Raw genomic sequence first — 26,000 nt, forward strand, 5'->3', positions numbered from 1 at the left:
CTTGGAGCTTTTTGAGAAGGGCACAGTCAGGTCTGCCTTATTCTTTGCATTTTCTACACGGTATTCCCTTTGTATGGACATGCCGTATTTTATTTAATTGGTATCTATTTGATGGGCATTTGGGTTGTATGTAGTGTTTTGCTATTAAATCTTCATATAGTTGTCAAACTCTTTTGAGTATTATACATGTGGTAGATTACTAGGGCTGCAATTTGAAGGTCAAAGAACACGTGCTAATTGTTCACCAGAAAGTTGAGTCAATTAAAACTTCCAAAAACTATGCTGGGGGCCGGGGTGGGGGGGGATTGGGACAACCAAATAGCATAAACAATAGAATATAATTTTAAAAAATCCAAAAATTGTTGGAGTGATCCTTCATACCTGTACTAATTGTGGGATATTATCATACTTCTTAACAATATAATAATTAAAAAATGGTGTCTCATTTTTGGTTTGGGGTTTTTTATACAGAATTAATTATTGATTTGAGAGAGAGATTTATTGCTCCACTTATTTATGTATTTATTGGTGGCTTCTTATGTGTTCCCTGTCTGGGGATTGAACCCACAACCTTAGTGCCTTGGGACAGTGCTCTAACCAACTGAGCTATCCAGCCAGGGCTCATTTTATAATTTATATCTCTTTGAGTGATTGATGACATTTGTAATTTTTCTCTTTAACTGACATTTCCCTTGTTAATCATCATTTTCTTAACAATTTATATTCTTTCTATAAGAAGTTGGCTCTTCCCCGTATTGAAAATTACTTTTTCTGATTTTTTATTTGCTTTTCAACTTTATGCGATTTTTGCTATATAAAAGTTTTTAAATTTTTACAAATTCTAACTCATTAACCTTTTATGGCATCTAGGTTTTGTATTCTACTTACAAAATCCTTGTGTATTTTAGGTTATAAATCAGTTCACATATGCTTTCTTCTAGAGCTTTTCCCTCATCAAATTATATTTTCTACAAGTGCGTATACATATTTTAATGCCTCGCTAAAGCTCCTGGAAGATGTGTTCCAACTCACTTGTGGTTGTTTCTGGGGAGTGGGAGGAATGGATGTTTGGTTTTTACTAGGATAAAATATACATCTATTGCTTGTAAAATTAAAGATTAATTTAAAAATTATAAACAAATTAAAGACGGATTCAGCTATATGTTTCACCAGACCAATTGCCAATTATTCCAATACCATTAAACTATTTAATAATGATTATCTGTTCTCCCATCCCCCACTTTGAAATACTATCATTATTATAAACCAGTGCTTCTCAACCAGGAGCAGCTTTGCCCTCTAGGGGACATTGGCAACATTTGGAGACATTTTTGGTTGTCAGAAATGGTCATCAATAGCACTGAGGTTGAGAAAGCTATCATAAACCAAAGTTCCTTTTTTTGTGGGCCTATTTCTGTGGTTGTCTTTACTCCTCAGTCCATTTTCTTCTCTCATAAACTCTTAATTATTGAAGCTTCACAGTGTTTTCAAGTGCTGATGCATGACCTTCCTCCCTCTCCATTTTCTGCCTCCCATTATAAACACCATTTGCACAGAAGATATTCTTTGGCTCTTGTATGCTTGTTCTTCCAAATGAATTTGACTACCATTTTGTTCCTTTTCTCCAAAGTTCTAGTAATCTTTTTCTAGGTATGACTGCATTGAATTAATAGACTAATTTGGTGAATAGCATCACTTTTATAGTGTTAGCTGTTCTTAGCCAAGAGTATGGGATATCCTACTTATTGAAATTAATTTTATGTACCTATTTAGATTTGAATAGGATGTACATATTATTTGGTGGTGGGGAGTGGTTGGTACATGATTATTTCAGGGTTTTTTTTCCCCTCACATTGTATTTTCTGGTTACTGTTTTTGTATATAAAAGCTATTAGCTTTGGATATTAATTTTGTAACCCACCATCTGACTGTGTTCCTTTCTTTGTAATAGTTATTTTTTTCCATGTGATTCTTTTGGGTGTTCTAGTGTTAGAATCATATGTAAAAGTGGTATTTTGCCTTCTCAGTATTTTCCTTCTTTTTCTAATTTAATTGATATAATATTTCTACAACAAATATGGAATAAAAGAAATAATACTTTCCTGGGCATGTCATTTTCCTTATTGTACTGAAAATGCTTTTAATGTGTTAAGTGTAATGTAGCCTTTTTTTTTTTTTAAGAATTTATTTTAGAGACATGGGGAAGGGAGGGAGAAAGAGAGGGAGTGAAACATCAATGTATGGTTGCCTCTAGCATACCCCATACTGTGGATATGGCCTGCAACCCAGGCATGTGCCCTGATTTGGAATCAAACCAGTAATGCTTTGGTTCACAGGCCTGCGCTCAATCCATTGAGCGTAATGTAGCCTTTTATTTGAGATATTTATTTTGTCATATTAGAAGTATTCATCTTTTCCCAGTTTGCTAAGTAATTTTGAATTAGGAATGGAAATTGAACTTTATCAGGTAAATTTTCAAGGTTTATTGACATTAATGCATAGCTGTTTTTCCTTTAATCTGTTAATATATATTATATAGATAGATTTTTTCATATTTAGTTACATTTGCATTCCAGAGTTGAGTCACATGTAGTATTGACCAATCTTAATGAACTGTTAAGTTCCGTTTGCTGATAGGAATTTACAAATTTTGCAGTGACAGACAATAGTGTTTTGTAGTTTTATGTGTGTCCTCTTGGTCAGACTTTGAAACAGGAATGAGGTAACTATAAAAACAGTTTGGAAGCTTTGGTCTTTCTTTAGACTTTGGACTCTGAAACTGTTTTAGTGGTACCAAAACCATCTGTTTGTTTATAATTTATAAAATTCATGTGACATCATTAGTTTCAAATTTGTTTAAGATACAGTGTTTTTAAATTTATTTTTTATTTTTTAATTATTGTTCAAGTACAGTTGTCTGCATTTACCCGCTACCACTCCCCCCACAAATTCTTTTCTATTGTAATTAATTAATCCAATTTTTCTTTCTCCTGGGGTTAACTTTTATTTTCCTAGGAAACCAGTTCAGCCAGATATCTCAAAGTTTTGCTAACTAGGGTTTTTTTAAAAATATATTTCAGCATATTTATTATTACTTTTTCTGTTTTAATTATTCCTTGATTGATTAGAAAAACCAGTAATAGCAGTTGCCTTATAGGAGCAAAATGACAAATGGATATTTCAGTATTTATTTGTGATGAGAATTCACTAAATTCTTACTGGATTTTTTTTTTTTTTTTTTAGCTGTCAAGGCAGTATTTTATTTTTAATTATATTTTATTGATTATGCTGTTACAGTTGTCCTGATTTTTTCCTCTTGTGTCCCTCCTCCACAGAGCATCCCCCACTCTCTCAGGCAGTCCCCCCACCATTATTCATGTCCAGGGCTCATCTGTGTAAGTGCTTTGTCTACCCCATTTCCTATAATGTACTTCTACATCCCCATGACTATTCTGTAACTGCCTACTTATACTTATTATTCCCCTCACCTCTTCACCCATTCCCTCACACCCAGCTCCCATCTGGCAACCAACAAAATGCTCTCTGTATCCATGAGTCTGTCCCTGTACTTGTTTGCTTAAATTTGTTTTTTAGATTTGATGGTTGATAGATTTGTATTTATGCCATTTTATTGTTGATAGTTTTGATCTTCTTTTCCTTAAATAAATCCCTTTAACATTTCATATAATAATGGTTTGGTGATGATGAACTCCTTTAGTTTTTTCTTGATGCACTTTATCTTCCTTTCAATTCTCAGTGATAGCTTTGCTGGGTAGAGCATCTTGGCTGTAGGTCACTGCTTTTCACAACTTGGAATATTTCTTGCCAGTCTCTTCTAGCATGCAAAGTTTCTTTTGAGAAATCAGCGACAGTTTTATGGGAACTCCCCTGTGGGTAACTTAACTGCTTTTCTCTTTATCTGTAACCTTTGGCTTATTAATTATGATGTGTCTCTTTGCACCTATCTTGTTTGGGACTCTGTTCTCCCTGGTCTTACATGTCTGTTTCCCCCACCAAATTAGTGAGGTTTTCTTTTCATTACTTTTTCAAGATTTCCGATTTCTTGCCCTTTCTCTTTTTCTGGCACCCTTCTGTGATGCGAATATTGGATCTCTTGAAGTTGTCTCAGAGGCTGCTTGTACTATCCTAATTTTTTTTGTATTCTTTCTTGTTCCAATTGGTCGTTTTTGCTTCGTCGTTCCAAATTGCTGATTTAATTCTTGGCTTCATCCACTCTTCTGTTGTTTTCCTGTAAATTGTTCTTTATTTCAGTTAGTATATCCATGTTTCTGACTGGGTCCTTTTTATGCTGCTGAGGTCCTTGCTAAGTTCCTTGAGCATCCTTATAACCCTTGTTTTGAACTCTGCATCTGAGAGATCAATAATCTCCATTTTGTTTAGCTCTTTTTCTGGAGTTTTGATCTGTCCTTTCATTTGGGCCAGTTCCTTTGTCTCCTCATTTTGGCAGCCCCCCTGTGAGTTCCTACATATTAGGCAGAGCTGCTTTGATTCCGTGTCTTGGTAATGTGGCCTAATGTAGCAGGTGTCCTATAGGGTCCACTGGCACAGCCTGCCCTGCCACCACCCAAGCTGGGTACTCGAGGTGTGCACTTTGTTTGTGCTGAGTACACCTTCCTCTTGTAGTTGAGCCTTGATTGCTGTGGCAGGTCAGTGGAAGGGATTTACCCAGGCCAGTCAGTGGCAGGGACTGGCTGTGACCACTGACCACCACCCTCTGCCCTCTGTGGAGGATCAGCTGTGCAGGGGCAGGGTGGCGGTGCTCTGAGATTGTAGCTGTCCACTGGGTGTGGAGGCTCTGGGATTTCCCTAGTGGTGCAGGCCAAGGGCAGCCCCTACCTGTGTTTTGCCTGGGGCACCCTGCCTGAGATGGCTGCTACTTGTGCTGGGCTTGGAGATTCCCAGGCCAAGCTAAACTGCATCTAGGCTGGCTGCTGCTTGTGTGAGGCCTGGGTCTCACTGAGGCCAGCTGTTGCTTGTTTGAGAAGGTTTAGGAAGTTGGGTAGGGTGGAGTGGAGTCTCAGGAGATCTCGAAGGGCTGGGCAACCAGTGTTAGCCAGGTTGGTGGATATGGCACCAGCTTGCTGGCTCTGTGGGGGCAAGGTTCAGAAAAGGGACAACAATGGCCTCTGCTCTCCTTGATGCCAGGCACTTCAGTTTTCTCCCTGTGTGCCACAGGCACCTCTCAAGCTGCTTCTCCAGTGCTGGAGCTCAGAGAGAGTGAGTCTGAGTTAGGTGAGTCCTTGCATGGGTTTCTTAAGAGGAACTGTTTGGGACTCCAATGGTTTCTTCCACTGACTCGATCCCCACTGGTTTTTGCAGCCAGAAGTTACAGGGACTTCTCTTCCTGTCACTGGAACCTCTGGGCTGGGGTCCCTTGTATGGGGTTGGGACTCCTCACTTCCAAGATATCCCTCCTGAGTTTTTATCCACCACGTGTGGGTGTTGGACCTGCATGCTCAGTGTCTGTGCCCCTCCTGCCAGTCTGGATGGATATGGTTTCTCTAATTCCTAGTGTCAGACTTCCATTCAGCTTGATTTCTGATGGTTCTGAGTGATGGTTGTTCTATATTTTAGCTGTAATTTTGATGTCTATATGTGAAGGTGTGAGCCATGTCCACCTGCTTCTCCATTCTGGCTGGAAGTTCTCTTAATAGCTTTTAAATATAAAAGTTATAAGCATGGCCCTGGTTGGTGTAGCTCAGTGGTTTGAGCGAGGACCTGTGACCTGTCACCAGTTCGATTCCCAGTCAGGGAACATGCCTGGGTTGCCGGCCAGGTCCCCAGTGGGGGACGCATGGGAAGCAACCACACATTGATGTTTCTCTTTCTCCCTCCCTTTTCTTCTCTATGAAAATGAATAAACAAAATCTTTTTAAAAAGTTATAAGCATAACTTTAAGTGTTAAAATTTTATAAAAATATAAACATAGTGATCTTCATTCTACTTCCTGTTTGCTTCATCTTCAGTCCTCTCATTCCAGGTGCCTTTGAGGCCATTTCTGTTGTTGCAAGTCCGGGCTTCAGTACTTGTGAGAATGGTCTGTTAGGCCACTCTTTCTGCGCTGCTTGTGGAGGAGTCGGGAAGTCCAGTGTGTGCAGATAGCCCTTGCTGTCCTACACCATATTTTTCCTATTTATGAGAGACAGCTGTAGGGCACTCTCTGCTTTAGGGGGACAGAACTATAAGAACTGTGTGGGAAAAGGGGGGTTCACAGGTGAAAGGAATTATGGGGGCATGGACTGTGGCAGGGTAGTGCTGGGGGAGTCAGAAGATAAGCAAAGCTCCTGGCTGATCTTTGAAATCATGTATTACATTAATATATTTATAACATAAAGTACACCAAAATTTTAGTTGAAAACACACCAAAATAATCATCAGTATTTTGACATGTTTAATTATTCCTAGTATTGTATTTTTTTAGGCAGTGATTTATCTTATTTTATTTCTTCTCCCGAAAGAGTCAGCTCTTTGGATTTATCTGTGAGAGCTACCATTTACCTCTTTAATAAGTCAATAATTTCTGATTTCTGTTTATCTTACATTTATTGTTATTCTTTTACAAACTTCTTGAGTTGGGTACTTGTTTTATTCACTCACTTTATCTAGAGGTTTTAAAGCCCAACACAGTTTTTGGCTATATATGTAATATTTTTCTCTTTAGTTTCTATGCCATCCAAAATGTTTTAATATTGTCTTCAAGCTAAGAGTGGTTTGGAGGGAATTTTTTAATTTTACGTGATGGAAGAAGAGTGGCTTTTGTTTTTGTAATTAACTTCTGGTTTTTATAGCAACGTGATCTGATAAATGTATTCTGCTGTTTGCAGTTTTTTAAATTTAAACTTTTTCCTTGTGTCTAATATGTATAGTTTTTATGAACTGGGCATTTAGAAGATGTATTCTCAACAACATATAGTGTATAAATATATACCTCTTAGTGGAACTTCATTAGTCATTTTGTTTGTAGTTTCTATATTCTTACTTTTTTGTTGACTTCATCTGTTCATAGACTGAATAAAGTGAGTTAAAATCGGCTACTTCTGTTGTATTTCTATTTTTGTTGTATTTCCTACAGTTTCTGCTTTATTATTTTGTTGTGGTGATTTTTTTTTTATTTTAGAAGTAAACACTTAGGATAGTTATGTTGTGATTGAACACCTTGCCATTGTAAAAGGCCTGTCATTTAACACTTTTCTTCCATGAATTAATAAGAATTATTTATGCATTAATATCAAAACTCTAGCTTTCCTTTTGTCAGCATTTGTCTGGTATGATTTTCATTTTTTTCTGCTTTCTGTCCTTCGCCATAATCTTATCTTTTCCTTGTTCTTTTTTATAAATGGGTTTTCTTCTGATTATTTAGACATCTAGTTGTTGCCCTTCTGTTTTCATTTGGTATTCTCATTCATCTGTTTAACAATTTTAATTAATGCTTGTCAACCTCTTATCTATAAAAACTAAGAGAATTATTACATACTTCTTTCTATCGCTTCGTCCTTTGGGGTTGTTTTTGTCTTTCTTCCATTTGTTTCATATCTTCAAGTAAAGTATTTAAACTTATTTTTTTATTTATCCTATTATGTGCTGATTCCATATTATTTTTAAACCTTAAAAGTATAGAAGTAACTATATATTTATCTTCTGTAGTCTTATTCTTTATGATTATTTAATGTTCTATATTTACATTGTTCAGTGCCACCCACTGGGTTTTTTTACTGGGGTTTCTCCTTTTCATTTCTTGACTGATTACATTTTATCATCAGATAGTTTTTATCAAAGAATGTTTACATATTTGAATTTCATGTTTGAGAATCTGCCAGTTGACCATTATTACATTGTTAGGTCAGTTTTTCCTTTTCCATTTCTAGTATCACTCCATTATCTTCCAGCATGGAGCATTGCTAAGTCCAAGTCCAGCTTCATTATTTTGCCTTTTTTCTACACACTTCTAAAAGAATTCCTTGTTTATCCTGAATTTCAGTAATTTAGCCAAATTATGTCTTGAAATATGTTGTTCACTATGTTTTTTTGTCTTTCAGGTTTTATTTTTCTTCCAGTTAGGAGGGAAAAACAATTTTCTTATGTCTAATCAGTATGATTCTCTGTGTTAGGGACATTAGTTATCCTTATGGTGGATTGCCTTTGTCTGGCATATCTGTTGTCTTCTCTGTGATTGTTTTAATCTTTATTCTCTTTTCTCTTGTGATTGTATTTTCAGCAGTAACTTTATTTTCAGCTATGTCCTAATCTTCTGTGATATTTATAATTCATTAGTTTTGTAATAATGTTATTTTGCATCTCAATTTTCTTTATTAGCTCTGCAGTCTTTTCATCTCAACTTGAGCTCTTAATTTTACTGGCTTTTGTATTCATCAAGTTTTTTTTTTTTAAGTATATTTGATTATGCTATTACAGTTTTTTCACTTTTGCCCCTTTATCCCCCCTCTGCCCTGCACCCTAACCCTTCAGTATCCCCCCATTAATTCATGTCCATGGGTTATACATGTTAGTTCTTTGAAATCTGTTGCCCATGCCATTCCTAACCTCTCCTCGTCTATTTTATGCCTATCAATTATGCTTCTTATTCCCTGTACCAAACTTCTCCCCCATTCTGCCCCTCCTCCCCTCTGAAAACTCTACATGTGATCTCCATGTTTCTGATTCCTTGTTCTAGTTGTTTGCTTAGTTGTTGTTGTTTTTGTTTGTTTGTTTGTTTGTTTGTTTTAGGTTCAATTGTTGGTAAGTTGTGAGTTTGTTGTCATTTTACTGTTCCTACTTTTTGATCTTCTTTACTTTCTTGGATAAGTCCCTTTAATATTTCACGTAATAAGGGCTTGGTGATGATGAACTCCTTTAACTTGACGTTATCTGGGAATAAAGTGGAAGCACTTTATCTGCTTCCATTCTAAATGAAAGTTTGCTGGATAGAGTAATGTTGGATGTAGGTCCTTGCCTTTCATGACTTTAAATACTTCTTTCTGGCCCCTTCCTGCTTACAAGGTTTCTTTTGAGAAATCAGCTGGTAGTCCTCTGGGAGCTCCTTTGTAGGTAACTCTTCCCTTTTCTCTTGCAGCTTTTAACATTCTCTCCTTATCTTTAATCATGTGTAACTTGATGATGTGCCTTAGTGTGTTCTTCTTTGGGTCCAGCCTCCTTGGGACTCTCTGGGCTTCCTGGAAGTCTATCTCCTTCGCCAGATTGGGGAAGTTTTCCTTCATTATTTGTTCAAATAAGTTTTCAACTTCTTCCTCTTCTCCTTCTGGCACCCCTATGATTCGGATGTTGGAACATTTAAAGTTGCCCCAGATGTTCCTAAGCCTCCCCTCATTTTTTTGAATTCTTGTTTCTTCATTCTGTTCTGGTGGATATTTATTTCTTCCTTTTGTTCCAAATTGTTTATTTGAGTCCCAGTTTCCTTCCTGTCATCATTGGTTCCCTGAATATTTAGCTTTATTTCACTTTGGGTAGCCTTCATTTGTTCTTTCATTTTGTGACCATACCAGTCAGTTGCATGAGCATCCTGATTACCAGTGTTTTGAACTCTCCATAAGATAGATTAGCTATCTCCTCATCGCTTAGCTCTTTTTCTGGAGTTTTGATCTGTTGTTTCATTTGGGCCATATTTCTTTGTCTCTGCACACCAATTATGTTGTAAGGGGGCAGGGCCTTAGGTATTCTCCAGGGCAGGGCAACCCTCTTTGCTGAGTTGTGGCGCTGTCTGTGGGGGAAGGGCCAGAGAGGGAACAATGGAACTCACTTGTCAGGCTCTCTAACCCCTCTTTCCAATGAACTCGAGTGTGAGACTGGGAGTTTCTCCCACCGTGGCAACCCCCCACCATAGTTTACAGTTAGCTTTGAGTCTTAGTTTCCCCGTCAGCCAGCCCATCTTACTCCCAGGGTCCGCCACCTTGCCACTGGACCTCTCAGCCAGCCCTGCTCACACAGTCCTCCACCTTGCCCGGTCTTCTCTGCCCACCCCGTTGCCCATCTGCTTCCAGCCAGTTTGGGTGAATATATTTTGAACTCCTTCATTGTCCGAGTTCCATGCACTTTCATTTTCTGGCACTTCTGGTTGTTTACTGCTTTTAGATGGGCGGTTATCCTCCTTTTGGTTGTATGTGGAAGCAAAGGGTTTCTACCTACACCTCTATCTTGGCTGGAACTCTTCATCAAGTTTTTTTTATAACTCAAAACATTAGCAGATTATATCTGTATTCCCTTAAATTCAAATTCTCCAGAGTGGGGCTTTTTTAGAGGTGTTGATTTATTGTTCTACCCATTTTTTTATTCATTGGTTGCTTCTTGTATGTGCCCTGACCAGAGATCAGACCCGTACCCTTAATATGTCAGGATGATGCTCTAACCAGCTGAGCTACCTGGCCGGGACCAGAGTGGATTTTTTTTTTAATCGACATTAATTTTTAGATCAGTTTTGGTTCATAGCAAAATTGAGTGAAATACAATAATATGAGGAGTTCCCACATACTCTGTGCCACATACAGCCTCCCCATCAACATTTTGCAGTGGAGCAGTTCATTTGTCAACAAGTGATGAACTTATATTAATCCATCATTATCACCGAGAGTTAATAGAAAATAGATTTTACATCTGTTTTTCATTCTATGTTTCACCCAAATACAAACATATCATGCCTGGTTTGTTTTTGTTTTTCATCTCAATAGTGTTTAGCATCATCAGTTCCATTACAAAGTCAGCTTTTGTGCTGAGACATTCCAACAAGAATTGCTTTGAATATATGCATATGTTTTTAAAAAACCTCTCCTTTTCTCAGTTGTGAGCTCTGCTTGAAGGGTTGCTTATGGAAAGAAGTAGGTTTGGTTGCATGCGGCCTTGTTAGAGACATGGGTTGTGCTTTCTCCTTTGTCTTGATCAAATGCTCTGTAGGTGCATTCCATTGGCACATCTTTAGACTGCAGGTTTCAAATCCGGGGTGGGCTCGTGGAGCCTTTGCCTGTGCAGAATTCTCTGTGTTTATATTTGTTTTCATCTCAGCAACAACTTATACTTCCCTGAGTGAAGAGGGGTTTGAGGGCATGTTCAGTCACTTTGGCAGACTTTTGTTGAGAGTTCACAGCCATCTTGGATATATCACTTTTTCCCTAACCCTTACTCCTGTGGAAGATATTACCTTATTTATTTTTTATCTGCATGTTAGGCAAATGTCTATTGTTAGAGATAATTAGATGTGGATAATTAGTATTCTTCTACTCTTCCTCACTTCCACAAAGATCCTTTTTAAAAAATTATTTATTCCTAGAGAGGAATAAATGATATTTCTTTCCCTCTCTTTCTCCCTCCCTTCCCTTCTCTCTAAAAATAAATAAATAAAATCTTTAAGAAAAAAGGCTTGACAGTTTTTAATAAGAATTGTCGATTATAAAATAAGGTACTATGTTTAAATATAATACACAAAACACCCTGCAAATAGATTTAAGAATGGAAGTCTCACGCACATAGCAGTATTACCTGTGTCAACTGGAATACAGAAATGCCTTTTGTATATACAGTTGTTTGTTGTAATGGTATTCATAAAGTCCTATTTTAATAACATAAACTCTTTATTTGTGAAATGGGGATAGTAGTCATATCTGTCTCCTCACAGTGATTGTGATGATCAGAATTGAATAATATATATAAAGATTCAGAATAGTGCTTTAGTGTATAAGTTATAATGGTGAAGGGGATAACTGCTACTGTTACTGTTATTTAACCAGAATTCCTAGTGTTAGATATTTCCATTGTTCCCAGTCAGTACAGATAGATAAACAGCTGCACTGAATATTTTTTTGTGCTTTCATTTAAATATAATAGCCCTATTTAAATCTTTAGTAACAAAAACAGGATTAGAGTCCGACAGATGTGGGTTAAAAATCCTAGTCTTTTTACCTTGTAATTGTATGGTGTTAGACAAGCTACTTTGCCTATTTAAGTTTTCTTTTTTAATCTTTAAATTGTGGTCTTAACATCTGGTTGTGATAATTAAATGAAACCATGCATTTAAAGCACTTAGCATGGTGCCTGCTACTTAGTAAGTGCTGTTGTTGTTAGTACTGCCAGAGATGGGGCCCTGGCTGGTTTGCTCAGTTGATTAGAGTGTCATCCTGATACGCCAGGGTTGCAGGTTTGATCCCTGGTCAGGGAACATACAAGCATGGAATAATGAATCAATATTTCTTTCTTTCTCTCCCCCTAATCTCTAAAATTAGTAAATAAGAAACAATTGAAAAATATGCTACTAGAGATTGGAAGGAAAAATATGCTCCATGACTTTTTAAAAATAAATATTATAATCATTTGTTTCAAATCATTTAATGTGGAGAGCTTTTCTCCTTAAGTGACTTAAGTCCCCAAGATCCTTTACATTAAAGCCTGAATATATATCATTTCCCTAATTTGATTCTTCATCTTTGATACTGTCCTTTTACTTTTGAATGCATGTATGCATATTTCAGAGTTTATAAACTATGTGTATTTTACTTTTGTTGCTTTCCTAACTGTAGATATCTGCTTAGAGGATAACCATGTTCTGTAGAAAATTAATATTTTTAATTGCTTGCTTCACAACAAGTGATCTTAGAAGTTCAGATAGTTGACTTGGTTTCATTGTGTATTTAAATATATTAACTTACTGTTTCCATAAATCATTTCTTCCTTGGTTTTAATTAGTTTTTATCTACCTTTATATGCAAGTATATATCACAAATTCCTACTTTATAAGGTCAGTCAATATGCAGTTTTTCAAAAGCTTTGAATTACTTGAAATACCTTTTTTATCTTGACATATAGATTATAGGTAATTACTTAATACTTATTTTTTTCTTAACATTCTGTAAAGGAATTTAATAAAAGTTGGAGGTATTTATGGCAAGTTGAATATTTATGACTTCAATTTTATATTTTTAGCACAAAATCAGTAAGCACTTTCCTTATTTATTACCTTGGTTCTTTTTATAAGCGGGATTATTTTCACATTCTTTCCTGGAATATTCTGTTTCACAAGTATTTACTGAGTGTTTTCTATATGCTGAGTATTTTCATTTATACTAGGCCTAGCATTCAAAGTATATGACATTGACCTGTCCTTCAGGATTTCACAGTCTGTTGGATGTCTTAAAATAATACTTGATTTGTTCAGCAAGGAGAGGTGTTTTTTTATATACATTCATAGATTTGTCTTGAAAACTGAAGCTAATTCCTTAACATACTAAAAATTTTTTAACGAAAATCCTTTTAAAATGTCTTGAACAACATCTGTGTTCTTAAACTGGGTAAACTGAACCATCTTGATTTTTTAGTTGTGATTTATGTTTATCATTATGAACATTTAATTTTTTTCCAATCTCTCATGCTACTGTCATTTTTTAAAAATTGATTTTAGAGAGGTAGGGCAGAGAGAGAAAAACATCAATATGCTGTTTCACCCATTTATGCATTAATTGGTTGATTCCTATATGTTCCCTGACCAGAGATCAAACCTACAACCTTGTTACATGGAGACAGTGGTCCAGACATACCCAGCCAGGGCCTGTTCATTTAGCTTGAATGACCAGTACAAGCTGTCATTTTTTTTTTTTTTAAGATTTTATTTATTTTTAGAGAGAGGGGAGAGAACATCAATGTGTGGTTGCCTCTCTCATGCCCCCTACTGGGGACCTGGCCTGCAATCCAGGCATGTGCCCTGAGTGGGAATCAAACTGGTGACCCTTTGGTACATAGGCTGGTATTCATTCCACTGAGCCACACCAGCTGGGGCAAAACCTGTTATTTTTTACTGCCATTAATGTGCACTGTTTTTTTAAAATTCCCTTCTTTCTTACAATCTCATTCTTCACATGTCCAAACACCTTAGAATTCTTATTTTAAAATCTGAGTAATGGCTTTGGAGTGAATAGCTTGACATAGTTTTTACCTCTGATTAAATCTGAGCTTTTTACGCAGACAACTAAAAATGGATTCTCACTAAGGTATTTTCAGCTTCAGTATTATTTTAGGGATTTCATTATATTTCTAGTCCATTTAATTTCTTTGAATTGTTATTGGTGGTCTTGTCTAAAATTTAAGTTATCGGTAAAAGCTACAACATGGGTGAAGCTTTAAACATTATGCTAAGTGAAGGAAACCAGACACAAAAAGCCACATGGTTTTATTTGTATGAAATGTCCAGAATAGACAAATCTATAGAAGTAGAAAGTGATTTAGTCATTGCCAGGGGAATGGAGGAAATGGAGAATGACTACTAATGGGTGTGGTGTTTCTTTTAGGGGTGATGGATGTGTTCTGGCATTAGATAGTGGTTATGGTTGAACAACTTTGTTTGTAAGTATACTGAAAACCACTTCATTGTTGCCCTGACAGTTGTGACTCGGTTGGGTATTGTACTGCAAAGAGCAATAAAGGTCAGTGGTTTCATTGCCAGTCAGGGCCCATGCCTGGGTTGAGGGTTCAGTCCCTGGATGGGGCGTGTATGAGAGGCAACCTGTTAATGTTTCTCTCTCTGTCTGTCTCCTTCCCTCCCCCCTTCTCTAAAAATAAATAAAATCTTTAAAAATAAAAAACAAGCAAAAAAAAACTCCACTGAATTATAAACTTTAGACTTGAGAATGGTCCTGGCTGGTGTGTAGCTCAGTGGATTGAGCTCCAGCCTGTGAACCAAAGGGTCACTGGTTTGATTCCCATTTGGGAGCATGTGCCTGGGTTGCAGGCTAGGTCCCCAGTAGGGGTTGTTTGAGAGGCAACCATACATTGATGTTTCTCTTCCCTCCTCTCCCTCACTTCCCCTCTCCCTCACTTCCCCTCTCTCTAAAAATAAATAAAGTCTTTCAAAAAATAAACTTTGAGAATGAATGTTATCATGGAAATAATATCTCAATTTTTAAAATCTAAATGAAAGCACATTTTTAATAGGCCCCTCAAAAATACATCATTGGGTTGACTGCTTTCTAAATCTGTACTTCTACTTTTGTATTCTATTCATTGGTTTAGATTTTGAGTCTCTCAAAGTAACTTACAGTGAAAGCATAATTTGTATTTTGCTTAGGGATAATAGAAGTTCAGTTATGCATTAAATGAAAATTTAGATAATATACATTGTTTGTAAAGAAAAAAAACAGTCTTCTCTACTTAGGAGACTGGCCTCCTGCCCTGCTGGTGTGGTTCAGTAGATTGAGTGCCAGCCTGCAACCAAAGGGTGTAACTGGTTTGATTCCCGGACCGGGGCACATGCTGTGCCTGGGTCGTGGGCCAGGTCCCCAGTAGGGGGCGCTCCAGAGGCAACCACACACTGCTGCTGCTTATTCATGGTGCCTTCCCCTCTCTAAAAATAAATAAGTAAAATCTTTTTAAAAAAGAAGATTGGCCTCATATAACTCCCTAGTACGTATCATCAGTCTGTAGGTATTAAAAAACAAATGTATGTGAGCTTCTAAATGTCTAAAGGATTTTAAGGACTGTCCTGTTTTAGGAAAGGATAGCAATAATTTAAACAATTTAAAAAACCTCTGAATCTATTTGTTTTTCTTCATTAAGAATAAATTATAAAATCTTTTTAAAATGCAAATTTTATATTGTCTTATGAGTTTTGTTTTCATTACTTGTTTTATAGTTAACTTTGTTTTTATATTACGTGCAATCTTATTTTCTGTTTTTGTGATTTGTTCTATGTAACTTCTTTAATCTTTAAAGTTTTTAATTTTCATTAAGTAGTTTGCCATTCTCATGTTTGGTCTGTAAGCTGTTAAACACATTTTTTATGTTTTTATCTTCAGGCTATGGAGTTACTAGTAGAGAAAGCAATCAGCAGTGCTTCCAGTCCCCAGAGCCCTGGAGATGCGCTGAGAAGAGTCTTTGAGTGCATTTCTTCAGGGATTATTCTGAAAGGTAAGTTTCACTTTTAATATTTGTGTTTGATAATTGAGTAAGAACTCTTCTTTCTTTTACAGAAAGCTAATGTTTTTTTTCTCACCTTTGTGATGGCTGTAGGTAGTCCTGGACTTTTGGATCCTTGCGAGAAGGATCCCTTTGATACCTTGGCAACGATGACAGACCAGCAGCGTGAGGACATCACATCCAGTGCACAGGTGAAAGTGTGCTCCTAGTCCCGAAGCTTTGTTGGGTCGCTGCCATAGGGTTTTGTTTTTGTATAGTTGTCCTTTAGAAGAAAAATACTGGGTAGTATTCATTTCTCTGCTTCTTTAATAAGTAAGTCCTTAAAGGGGATTGTACTTTAAACTAGTTTTCACTAATATGGTCTGAAATTGTATTATTTTAACCATGTGTATGTCTAGTTAAGTATATTATATAAATATAAAAATAAAGCAGTATTTTCAGTGTCTCATTAAATCTGAGTATTAAATTATATATCAATATCAGTAGAGAGAAACTATGTCATCTGGTTGTACAGAAGTAATGTGCTGTGTGGTTTATGGTAATTTTTGTTATAATTTAGCCTCTCCTGCCTCTAGCTGTGTAATGCAGTGATTAAAAGTGTGTGCTCTGGAGTCATGACTCCCTGGTTTGAATACCAGCTCTGCCATCTCATCTGTAATATGGGAATAAAAGCATTATCTGGCTCAAGTTGGAAGGATTAAATGCGTTAATATGTATAATTATAAAGTGCATGTTATGTGGCATTGTGTCAGCTCTGATTCCTGGTGACTGAATGAATGAGTCGTGTCCATAAGGTCCTGTCCTAAGCAGTCCAACTCAGCTCCTGTAGCCTCATGCCTCTGGCTTCCTTTGTAGAATCAGTCCATCTCTCGTTTGGTTTTTCTCTTTTCCTGCTGCCTTTTCATAGTATGCCCAAAGTAGGACAGCTTCAGTTTTGTCGTTTTTTATTCCAATGATGTTTTAGTCTTAATTTGCTCTGGGACCCGCTTACTTGTCTTTCTGGTGGTCTGAGATGTCTGCAGAGCTTTCCTCCAACACCAGATTTCCAGTGACTGCTGTTCACCTTCACTCTCCAGCTTTTATATTAGCTATCATTATCTCTTATCAATCTTGTTAGAAGAATTATGGAAAAGGAAAAAACCTAAAGAATGAATGAAAGAATTGATCAATTTAAAAACTGCTATAGCTTTCCATTTTTTGGATTCCAGAAATGTACTAAATGTACTGTATCAGCTGAAGAAAAAGGTTAAAAATGGTCTAAATAGCAGCCACTTTGAAAAAAAATAGTTTGATTTCTAGGTATATACCCAATAGAACTGAAAATATGTCTACATAAAACTTGTATATCAGTATACATAACAGCGTTATGCGTGATTGCTGAGAAGTGGAAATGTCCCAGTGTTCTGTTGATGAATGGGTGGGTAAACAAATATAGTACACCCACATGCTAGAATATTATTCAGTCATTAAAGGGATGTACTGATACACACTACAGTATGGATGGGCCTTGAAAATCTTTGCTGAGTTAAAGAAACCAGGCACAAAATGCCATATGACTCTCTTTATGTAAAATATCCGTAGTAGGCAAATCTGTAGAGACAGAAAAGTAGATTAGTGGTTGTCAGGGAAGTTGAATCTTATGTGACCTGTGTCTCAAAAAATAGTCTAAACAATTACTTTGAGGTTCATAACCATATAGTTAAAGTTGCCATTCAATCAAATGACTATAAAATCTCCCTAAGTTAAAGGGATATATTTTTCAGAAATTGAGTAGATTAAATTATGTCTCAGAAGTCCCTTTAGCTTCAAGATTTCATGGTGTCTTGTGCCATCAGTGCCTAACATATTCCTGTGTATACACAGCCATGGAGTGAAAATCTTTTTCACTTGTGAAGTAACAAGTTGAAGTGTGATCCTCTTTTCTGTAAACCCAGGGAAGTGTATGTATGTACATTGTGCGTGTGCTGCTGGGGCTGAGCCTATGTCCATGGGTATCACAGTGGGGAAAATAGGTGACTGTGACCCATAGAGGGTTCAGTCGGTGAATGAGACACTTGTCTTTTGCTCTGTATAGTTTCAGGGTGTTTTTTAAATGAACATAATACTAAATTGTTTAAAGATTTAATTTTTAACTTAGGTTTTAAAAAAAAAACAAATTAGCGTGCACACAGAAAAACCTGAAAATAAAAACAGCAGAACATAGGGAGTATTTCACTTATGAAACTAATATTGTTCAAGGTATTTCTTTCATTAAACAGACTTCTTTACATATGGGGGAGTAAACTTAATAATTATTCTTTTGGTCTTTTTATTAACCCTAATTCTGACTCTCTTTGTTGCAGTTTGCATTGAGACTCCTTGCATTCCGCCAGATACACAAAGTTCTAGGCATGGATCCATTACCCCAAATGAGCCAACGTTTTAACATCCACAACAACAGGAAACGAAGAAGGGATAGTGATGGAGTTGATGGATTTGAAGCGGAAGGGAAGAAAGACAAAAAAGATTACGATAACTTTTAAAAAGTTTCTGTGAATCTGCAGTGTTAAAATAATAGGTGCCCATCTGTAGGCTGTTTTTCATTCATAATAATGTGTACTTCAAAAAAGGTATCAAGAATTTCATAGAAGAACCAAGTTTTTCTGTGACATTAAAATCTTCATGTACAGTGTTAGGTATTATATGAATGGAAAGACAACCCCCCAAAATTGTGTTCCAGCTAGGGGGAAAACAGTGATTCAGATTTTTTTCCCATTATTTTGGTTTTATTTACTGGTTGCCCTAGTTCCCCCTATTTTTGTGTCTTTTATTAACTAGCCTTATTAAATCTTTACTGTATTTAATGCAGTATTTGTGCTTCAGTTGCTATGTGTATTTGAGATTTTTATTTAGAGGTTTTGTTTTTTGACACTAGTTCTTTGTGTTATAGACGATATCCTTTACTCTTTAATATTTTACAGCAGTACATTATTTTTTGTAACGTGAGACTGCAGATTTGTTTTTTGTTTTATTACTCTATATGTGATGGATTATAACACAAAAAGTTATCCTGCCATTTAAGTGCTCAGATTGAATATTTCTGCAGATCTTGTGACATTTGTCTCTCTAGTGTGATATATAAAGGTGTAATTAAGACAGATTTCTGTTAATCTAATCAAGTTTGCTGTTAGTTGTGCATTAGCAGTATAAAAGCTAATATATACTATATGGTCTTGCAACAGTTTTAAAGCCTCTGCATAATTGATAAAAATGCATGACATTTTTGTTTTTATAGACTTTTAAAATTATAATTTTAGGTTTGACAGGTAGATCTTTGTACAGTTGACTTTTTGACATAGCAAGGCCAAAAATAACTTTCTGAATATTTTTTTCTTCTGCATATGTGGAGAGGGCATTTTTCATACTATAAGTGGGCTAACCAATATTTTGGAAAGAACTTTATCATTGTGCAACTAACAACAGTAACTAGCCCTTAATTATGATGACAGTTCCTTATTGATGTGTGTGAGATTACTTTAACGACTATTACAGTGTAACACAATTGAATGATTTCTTCCCCCATCCCCATACCCTGTCACCCAGATAATTTACAGTTCTATTAACAGTGAAGTTGATAAAGTATTACTGATAAAAAATTAAGATTATCTAAGGGGGAAAAAAACAGAAAATTATTTGGTGTGGCCAATCTTACATGCTTATATATGTCCTACAAAAAGCTAAATATTCTAGCAGTGGTGTAATAAAAGTTACATCTTACTGTTGATGTGTGTATGCTCTGGTACACAGATGTCATTTTGTTGTCACAGCACTACAGTGAAATACACAAATAAAAACTTAAATTCATATAATGACAAATGTATTATATGTCAGAATTGACATCATAAACTACTTTTGCTTTGAAATGACTTATGCTTTAGTAAAACCATATTTAAAAGTATTGAGTACTTAAATCTTGTTATTCCTGATACATGTTTGTCACCTGAGCACATAATTTCCAGAAATTTTCAATAACAAACTGGTTCGATTTCTTTCTTGGGTTAGAACCTTCCACTGGACTCTTAGAGGGCCAGGAGACTGTGGGAGACGGCCATCGGCAAGCTAGGACAGGAAGCTTGGGCTTTGTCACGTGCTGTCTTGTGTCTGTCGCAAGCCATTTTCTTTTTTTAATTCTAATACTTCTGGGTCTCATTTTATTCTTTTGAGTAACAAGTCACCCAGTAAAATTTTGGAAACTTGTTTTTCACAGTTCCGCTTAACAGAGAAGAAAAGAACTGAAATGTATCACACTAATCAGATGTCATGCCTGGTGGTTTTACACATTTTCCTATTTAAAACCATCATAACAGTAAGAATAAGTGAAGGTGTTAATATTTCTTATTTTTCAGATGAGGGCATTGGAGTCCAGAGTAGGTTAACTTAAAGATCGCACATCAATTTAAGTGACATAGTTGAAATTGAGAGATTTTCGCATTTATGCTCAGCACTTTGCCAGGCGGCCCCCTTTATCTTGCAGTTAGGTTTCAAAAATGTTTTCATCCTGTTTCAAAGTTTTGCGTTTGGTTTAGGTGTCTTCATCCATATATACAAGTGGCACCATTTAAGTTTTTTACTAATATAATTATTTCAGTATATTTTTTCATAGCTAAGTTGTTTTCATAGCTGTGAATAGACCCACATTAATCATCTTGTTTGAAATGACATGAAACGTATTTTAGTATCTTCTTTGACAATTAAAAAAATTTTAATACTTACCCAGGGATATATTTTTACTGATTTTAGAGAAGAAGGGGAAGAGAGAGAAAGGAAACATCTATTGGTTGCCACCCATACATGCTCCACTGGGGATCGAATCCAAAACCTACATCATCTGACTGCAGATCAAACCCACAGTCTTTCTGTTTATGGGACTAGGTTCCAACCCACTGAGTCACCCAGCCAGGGCTGCTTTGACAACTTTTAAATTAAACTGAACTCTCTAGTCAAAAGCAGCATTGGTTATTGCCCTGCTGATGCATTCTTGAACCAATTGTTTTGGCAACTAATTTACTTACCTGTTATTCTCTGCATAGCAGGCTTTTTTGTGTTATTAGTGCATGCCCATGTTACAGTTAATTTAATGATACCAAAGAAAAAAAAATTGAGCCTTGGCTGGTGTGGCTCAATGGATTGAGCACTGGCCTGCAAACCAAAAAGTCACCAGTTTGATTCCCAATCAGGGCATATGCTGGGTTGCAGGCCAGGTCCCAAGTAGGGGGGTGTGGGAGAGGCAACCAATCAATGTATCTCTCACACATCAGTGTTTCCCTCTTCCTCCCTTCCCCTCTCTCCAAAAATAAAATCTTTAAAACAAATTGATTTCTCCCACCCACCCCAGTTATATAATGCATTACAAATTAGTTTTGTCTTCACCACTTGTTCTATTTCTTTGAGAGCTAGAATTAAAAATGTAAAATGAACAGTGTAGCAAACCATACTTGATTTTTTTAAGTCAGCAATATTTTAAATCATTTTTCTGTTTATTGATAAAAAGCATAAACTTTAAAAATATATTTTAAAAAATATATATTGATTATGCTCTTATAGTTTTCCTGATTTTTTTTCCCCTTTACTCCCATTTCCCCAGCATTCCCTGCACCCTCAGACAATCCCTGCACCATTGTTCTTCTCCAAGTTCTTTAGCTACTACAGTTTCCTGTACTATATAGCCCTGTGGCTGTTCTGTGATGACCTATTTGTACTTCTTAACCCCTTCATCTCTTCATCCATTCCCCAGTCACTTCTGGCAACCATCAATTTTCTTAAATAAGTTAACATTTCATATAATAATGGTTTGGTTTGAACCATTAACTAAAGTTCATTAATAATTAACTTTACGCTAATTACGATGTGTCTTGGAGTGGGCCTCTGTATCCATCTTGTTTGGGGCTCTGTGCTTCCTGGACTTGCATGTCTATTTCCTTCACCAAGTTAGGGAGGTTTTCTTTTCATTACTTGTTCAAGTAGATTCCCAATTTCTTGCTCTTTCTGTTCTCCTTCTGGCACCTCTATGATGTGAATGTTGGACCTCTTGAATTGTTCCAGAGGCTGCTTATACTATCTTAGTTTTTGTGGATTCTTTCTTGTTCTGATTGGGGTTTTTTGGGGGGGGGGAGGGGTTGCTTCCTTGTGTTCCATATTGCTGATTTGATTCTTGGCTTCATCCACTCTACTGTTGTTTTCCTGTAAATTGTTCTTTATTTCAATTAGTGTATCCATTGTTTCTGACTGGGTCCTTTTTATGCTGCTGAGCATAAAAAGTCCTCGCTGAGTTCCTTGAGCATCCTTGTAACCCTTGTTTTGAACTCTGCATCTGAGAGATTGATAATCTCCATTTTGTTTAGCTCTTTTTCTGGAGTTTTGATCTGTCCTTTCATTTGGGCCAGTTCCTTTGTCTCCTCATTTTGGCAGCCCCCCTGTGAGTTCCTACATATTAGGCAGAGCTGCTTTGATTCCGTGTCTTGGTAATGTGGCCTAATGTAGCAGGTGTCCTATAAGGTCCACTGGCACAGCCTGCCCTGCCACCACCCAAGCTGGGTACTCGAGGTGTGCACTTTGTTTGTGCTGAGTACACCTTCCTCTTGTAGTTGAGCCTTGATTGCTGTGGCAGGTCAGTGGAAGGGATTTACCCAGGCCAGTCAGTGGCAGGGACTGGCTGTGACCACTGACCACCACCCTCTGCCCTCTGTGGAGGATCAGCTGTGCAGGGGCAGGGTGGCGGTGCTCTGAGATTGTAGCTGTCCACTGGGTGTGGAGGCTCTGGGATTTCCCTAGTGGTGCAGGCCAAGGGCAGCCCCTACCTGTGTTTTGCCTGGGGCACCCTGCCTGAGATGGCTGCTACTTGTGCTGGGCTTGGAGATTCCCAGGCCAAGCTAAACTGCATCTAGGCTGGCTGCTGCTTGTGCAGGGCCTGGGTCTCACTGAGGCCAGCTGTTGCTTGTTTGAGAGGGTTTAGGAAGTTGTGAAGCATGAGCCAAGACCAGCCATTCATATGGAAAAGCAGCTTGGGTGGGTCCCAAGTTGGGGTGGGTTGGGGTCTCTGGGAATCTTTAAGGCGGGTCAAACAGTGTTAGCCAGGTTGGTGGATATGGCACCAGCTTGCTGGCTCTGTGGGGGCAAGGTTCAGAAAAGGGACAACAATGGCCTCTGCTCTCCTTGATGCCAGGCACTTCAGTTTTCTCCCTGTGTGCCACAGGTACTTCTCAAGCTGCTTCTCCAGTGCTGGAGCTCAGAGAGAGTGAGTCTGAGTTAGGTGAGTCCTTGCATGGGTTTCTTAAGAGGAACTGTTTGGGGCTCCACTGGTTTCTTCCACTGACTCAATCCCCACTGGTTTTTGCAGCCAGAAGTTACAGGGACTTCTCTTCCTGTCACTGGAACCCCTGGGCTGGGGTCCCTTGTATGGGGCTGGGACTCCTCACTTCCAAGATATCCCTCCTGAGTTTTTATCCACCATGTGTGGGTGTTGGACCTGCCTGTTCAGTGTCTGTGCCCCTCCTATCAGTCTGGATGGATATGGTTTTTCTAATTCCTAGTGTCAGACTTCCATTCAGCTTGATTTCTGCTGGTTCTGAGCGATGGTGGTTCTATATTTTAGTTGTAATTTTGATGTGGTCATGGGACGTGGCAATTGACATCTGCCTACGCCACTATATTGACTGGAAGTCCACATAAACTTTTGTTTTTCGTGGTCATGTTATTATGGTCTCAAAACATATTGTGTTGGCCGAAAATTTCATCCTGTTGTTTTCATAAGATGGCTATGGTAGTGCTTGGTTGTCTTTAACTTCATTTGAAACCATTTTGTTCAATTGTATTTTGTGACAGCTGTCATACCAGTGTGCATTTAAAAAAAAAAAAAAAAAAACATTAAAATTGGTGAGTTTTTTGTGTAGCCATTTTAGTATTGAAGATGGAAGAACATACGCCACATTTTTTGGCATATGCTTTATTTCAAGAAAGGTGAAAACGCACTGCAATGGAAGAGATGTGTGCAGTGCGTGGAGAAGGTGCTGGGACTGATGGGACGTGTCAGAAGTGGTTTGTGAAGTTTCGTGCTGGAGGTTTCTTGCTGATGGATGCTGCGCAGTCGGGGAGACCAGTTGACAGCGATCCAATCAAGACATTAATTGAGAACAGTGTTCTACCATGTGGAAAATAGCCAACATACTCCAAATATCCAAATCAATAAAGTTATTGGTGAAAATGAAAATTGTCTTTTATGGAAAAAAGTTAAATGAACTAATTGGCCAACCCGATATTATGAATTCATGTTATGAACCAGTCATTTAATAGTGTTCATTTTTATACTGAATTTGACAGACCTAATTTTTTAAAATGTTCCAAAGGGAACATTTCATAGTGTCATAGGAAGGTAATATTCATAGCAGAGGTCTCCACTTTCATTGTTTATACGAGTTCTCTGGAGAACATTCTAAAAATTAAGATTTCTAACCTGTAATTCCAAAGATTCTGACTGAGGAGGGCCAGAATAAGCCTGAGAGTGGGCATTTTAAGATGGTTTTCTCTTAGGTATTTATTCAAACAGATCGTTTATACACACGTTGAAAAACTGGAAAGGGATGAAGGATATAGGGCACCAAAGGTCTCCGCCCCCCGCCACTTCCCAGAGGCGGTTCCCGTCACCCATTTGTGTATTCTTTCCTACGTGGTCTCTGCGCGTTGCCCTGCGCTGTGCCTTCTCTCCTTGTGTTACCAGGTGTCTCGGAATCTTGAAGTTCGTTCCATGTGGGTACACACAGGGAAGCTGCCTCTAACAAGCACTGTAGGACCGTTCCAGATTCGGCTTTTTCTCTAGTTACAGATGGTTCGGATGCAAGTGTTACATGGATCAGGCTTTAATAAACATGCTTTATAGCAGTGACCATAACATATAGTCCCAAATCAGTATTTTTAATTTAATATTAAAGGTGTTTTATTATCAGCCATATAATATATGTAGCAATAAGTAATTGAAATATTCAGCAAATCATAAAATCCCCATTCTCTGAGCAATTTTAGTCTTCCTTTATTGTGTGCTTAGTGTAATACTTGATGTCAAATAAAATCTGAAAACAGGAAACAATTCTGTAACATAATGCGTGAATATTTTTGAACAATAGTTAAACTGGTTTCATGTTAAGTACAAAGTTAGGTTCACCTTCTATTTGCCTTATCCTAATATAATTCCAAGTTAGACTAGATAATTAAACTGTTCTCAATTGATTAATCACTCTTAAAATACACGGATGTTTAAGACTTCAGAAACAGGGAAAGGAGCAGAGAACAAACTTCTGGCTTGGGTCGATGTGGGCCCTGTATTTAAAGATGCCTATGATAGTGCAGTATGACAGATTCATGACGAGAAAAAGTTCAGGGTGTTGTAATTTGTCGAGTTCTGCTCTGAGCTGTCGAGTGACGACTTCAGTGCAGTTTAGGGGGCAATACAAGGCAGATAGAAACAGATGGGCTGCCTTTGGTTAATGCCTGGTGTGGGGCATTGGAGAGAAGCTAAACGCCTACGTTAGCCATCACACTAACCTTAGCATTGGGACCCTGTTAACAGGAGCTTCCTCGTGTCCCTGACCTGCACGATACCCAAAGTGAGAGAGGCAGCAGTTCCGCCACCCCGTCATCTGCGGTTGCACTTTCCGCCGTTCGCTATCCACGGTCAGCTGTGGTCCAAACATAGTAAATGGAAAGTTCTGGAAATAATTCTTAAGTTTTAAATTGTGTGCTGTTCTGGGCAGCGTGATATCTCAAGCCATCCCACTCCGTTTTACCAAGGATATGAATCATTGCTGTCTAGCGCATCCACATTGTACGCACTGCTTGCCTGTTAGTCACCAAGCTTTAGGTTAGATTGGTTGTCAGAGAGAGAGACTACGTTCACATTTTATTCTCCTTTTATTCTACTATATTACTATGATTGTTCTATTTTATTAATCTCTTACCGCACCTAATTTATCAATTAAAACTTATCACTGGGACATACATACAGGGTTTGGTAATATCCTCGTTTCCTAAGAGGGCTTGTGGAGCAT

At 37.4% G+C, this 26,000-nt stretch overlaps 1 protein-coding gene across 2 annotated transcripts in view; it reads left to right on the forward strand.

The window, feature by feature from the left end:
• The window catches only part of ZFR (zinc finger RNA binding protein), a 77,600-nt gene extending 57,739 nt beyond the window's left edge, over nt 1-19,861 (forward strand). For both annotated transcript variants that reach the window (XR_003684802.2, XM_028515014.2), the window contains 3 exons: nt 15,804-15,915; nt 16,018-16,115; nt 18,267-19,861. Coding sequence is in view for 1 of the 2 variants with exons in the window: in XM_028515014.2 (XP_028370815.1) it covers nt 15,804-15,915; nt 16,018-16,115; nt 18,267-18,446 (390 nt within the window). In the remaining variant the exon portion in view is untranslated. The remainder of the gene's footprint in view (nt 1-15,803; nt 15,916-16,017; nt 16,116-18,266) is intronic.
• Nucleotides 19,862-26,000: the final 6,139 nt, after the last annotated feature.

Source organism: Phyllostomus discolor, chromosome 3 (genome assembly GCF_004126475.2).
Source record: "Phyllostomus discolor isolate MPI-MPIP mPhyDis1 chromosome 3, mPhyDis1.pri.v3, whole genome shotgun sequence".
Taxonomy (NCBI): Eukaryota; Metazoa; Chordata; class Mammalia; order Chiroptera; family Phyllostomidae; genus Phyllostomus; species Phyllostomus discolor.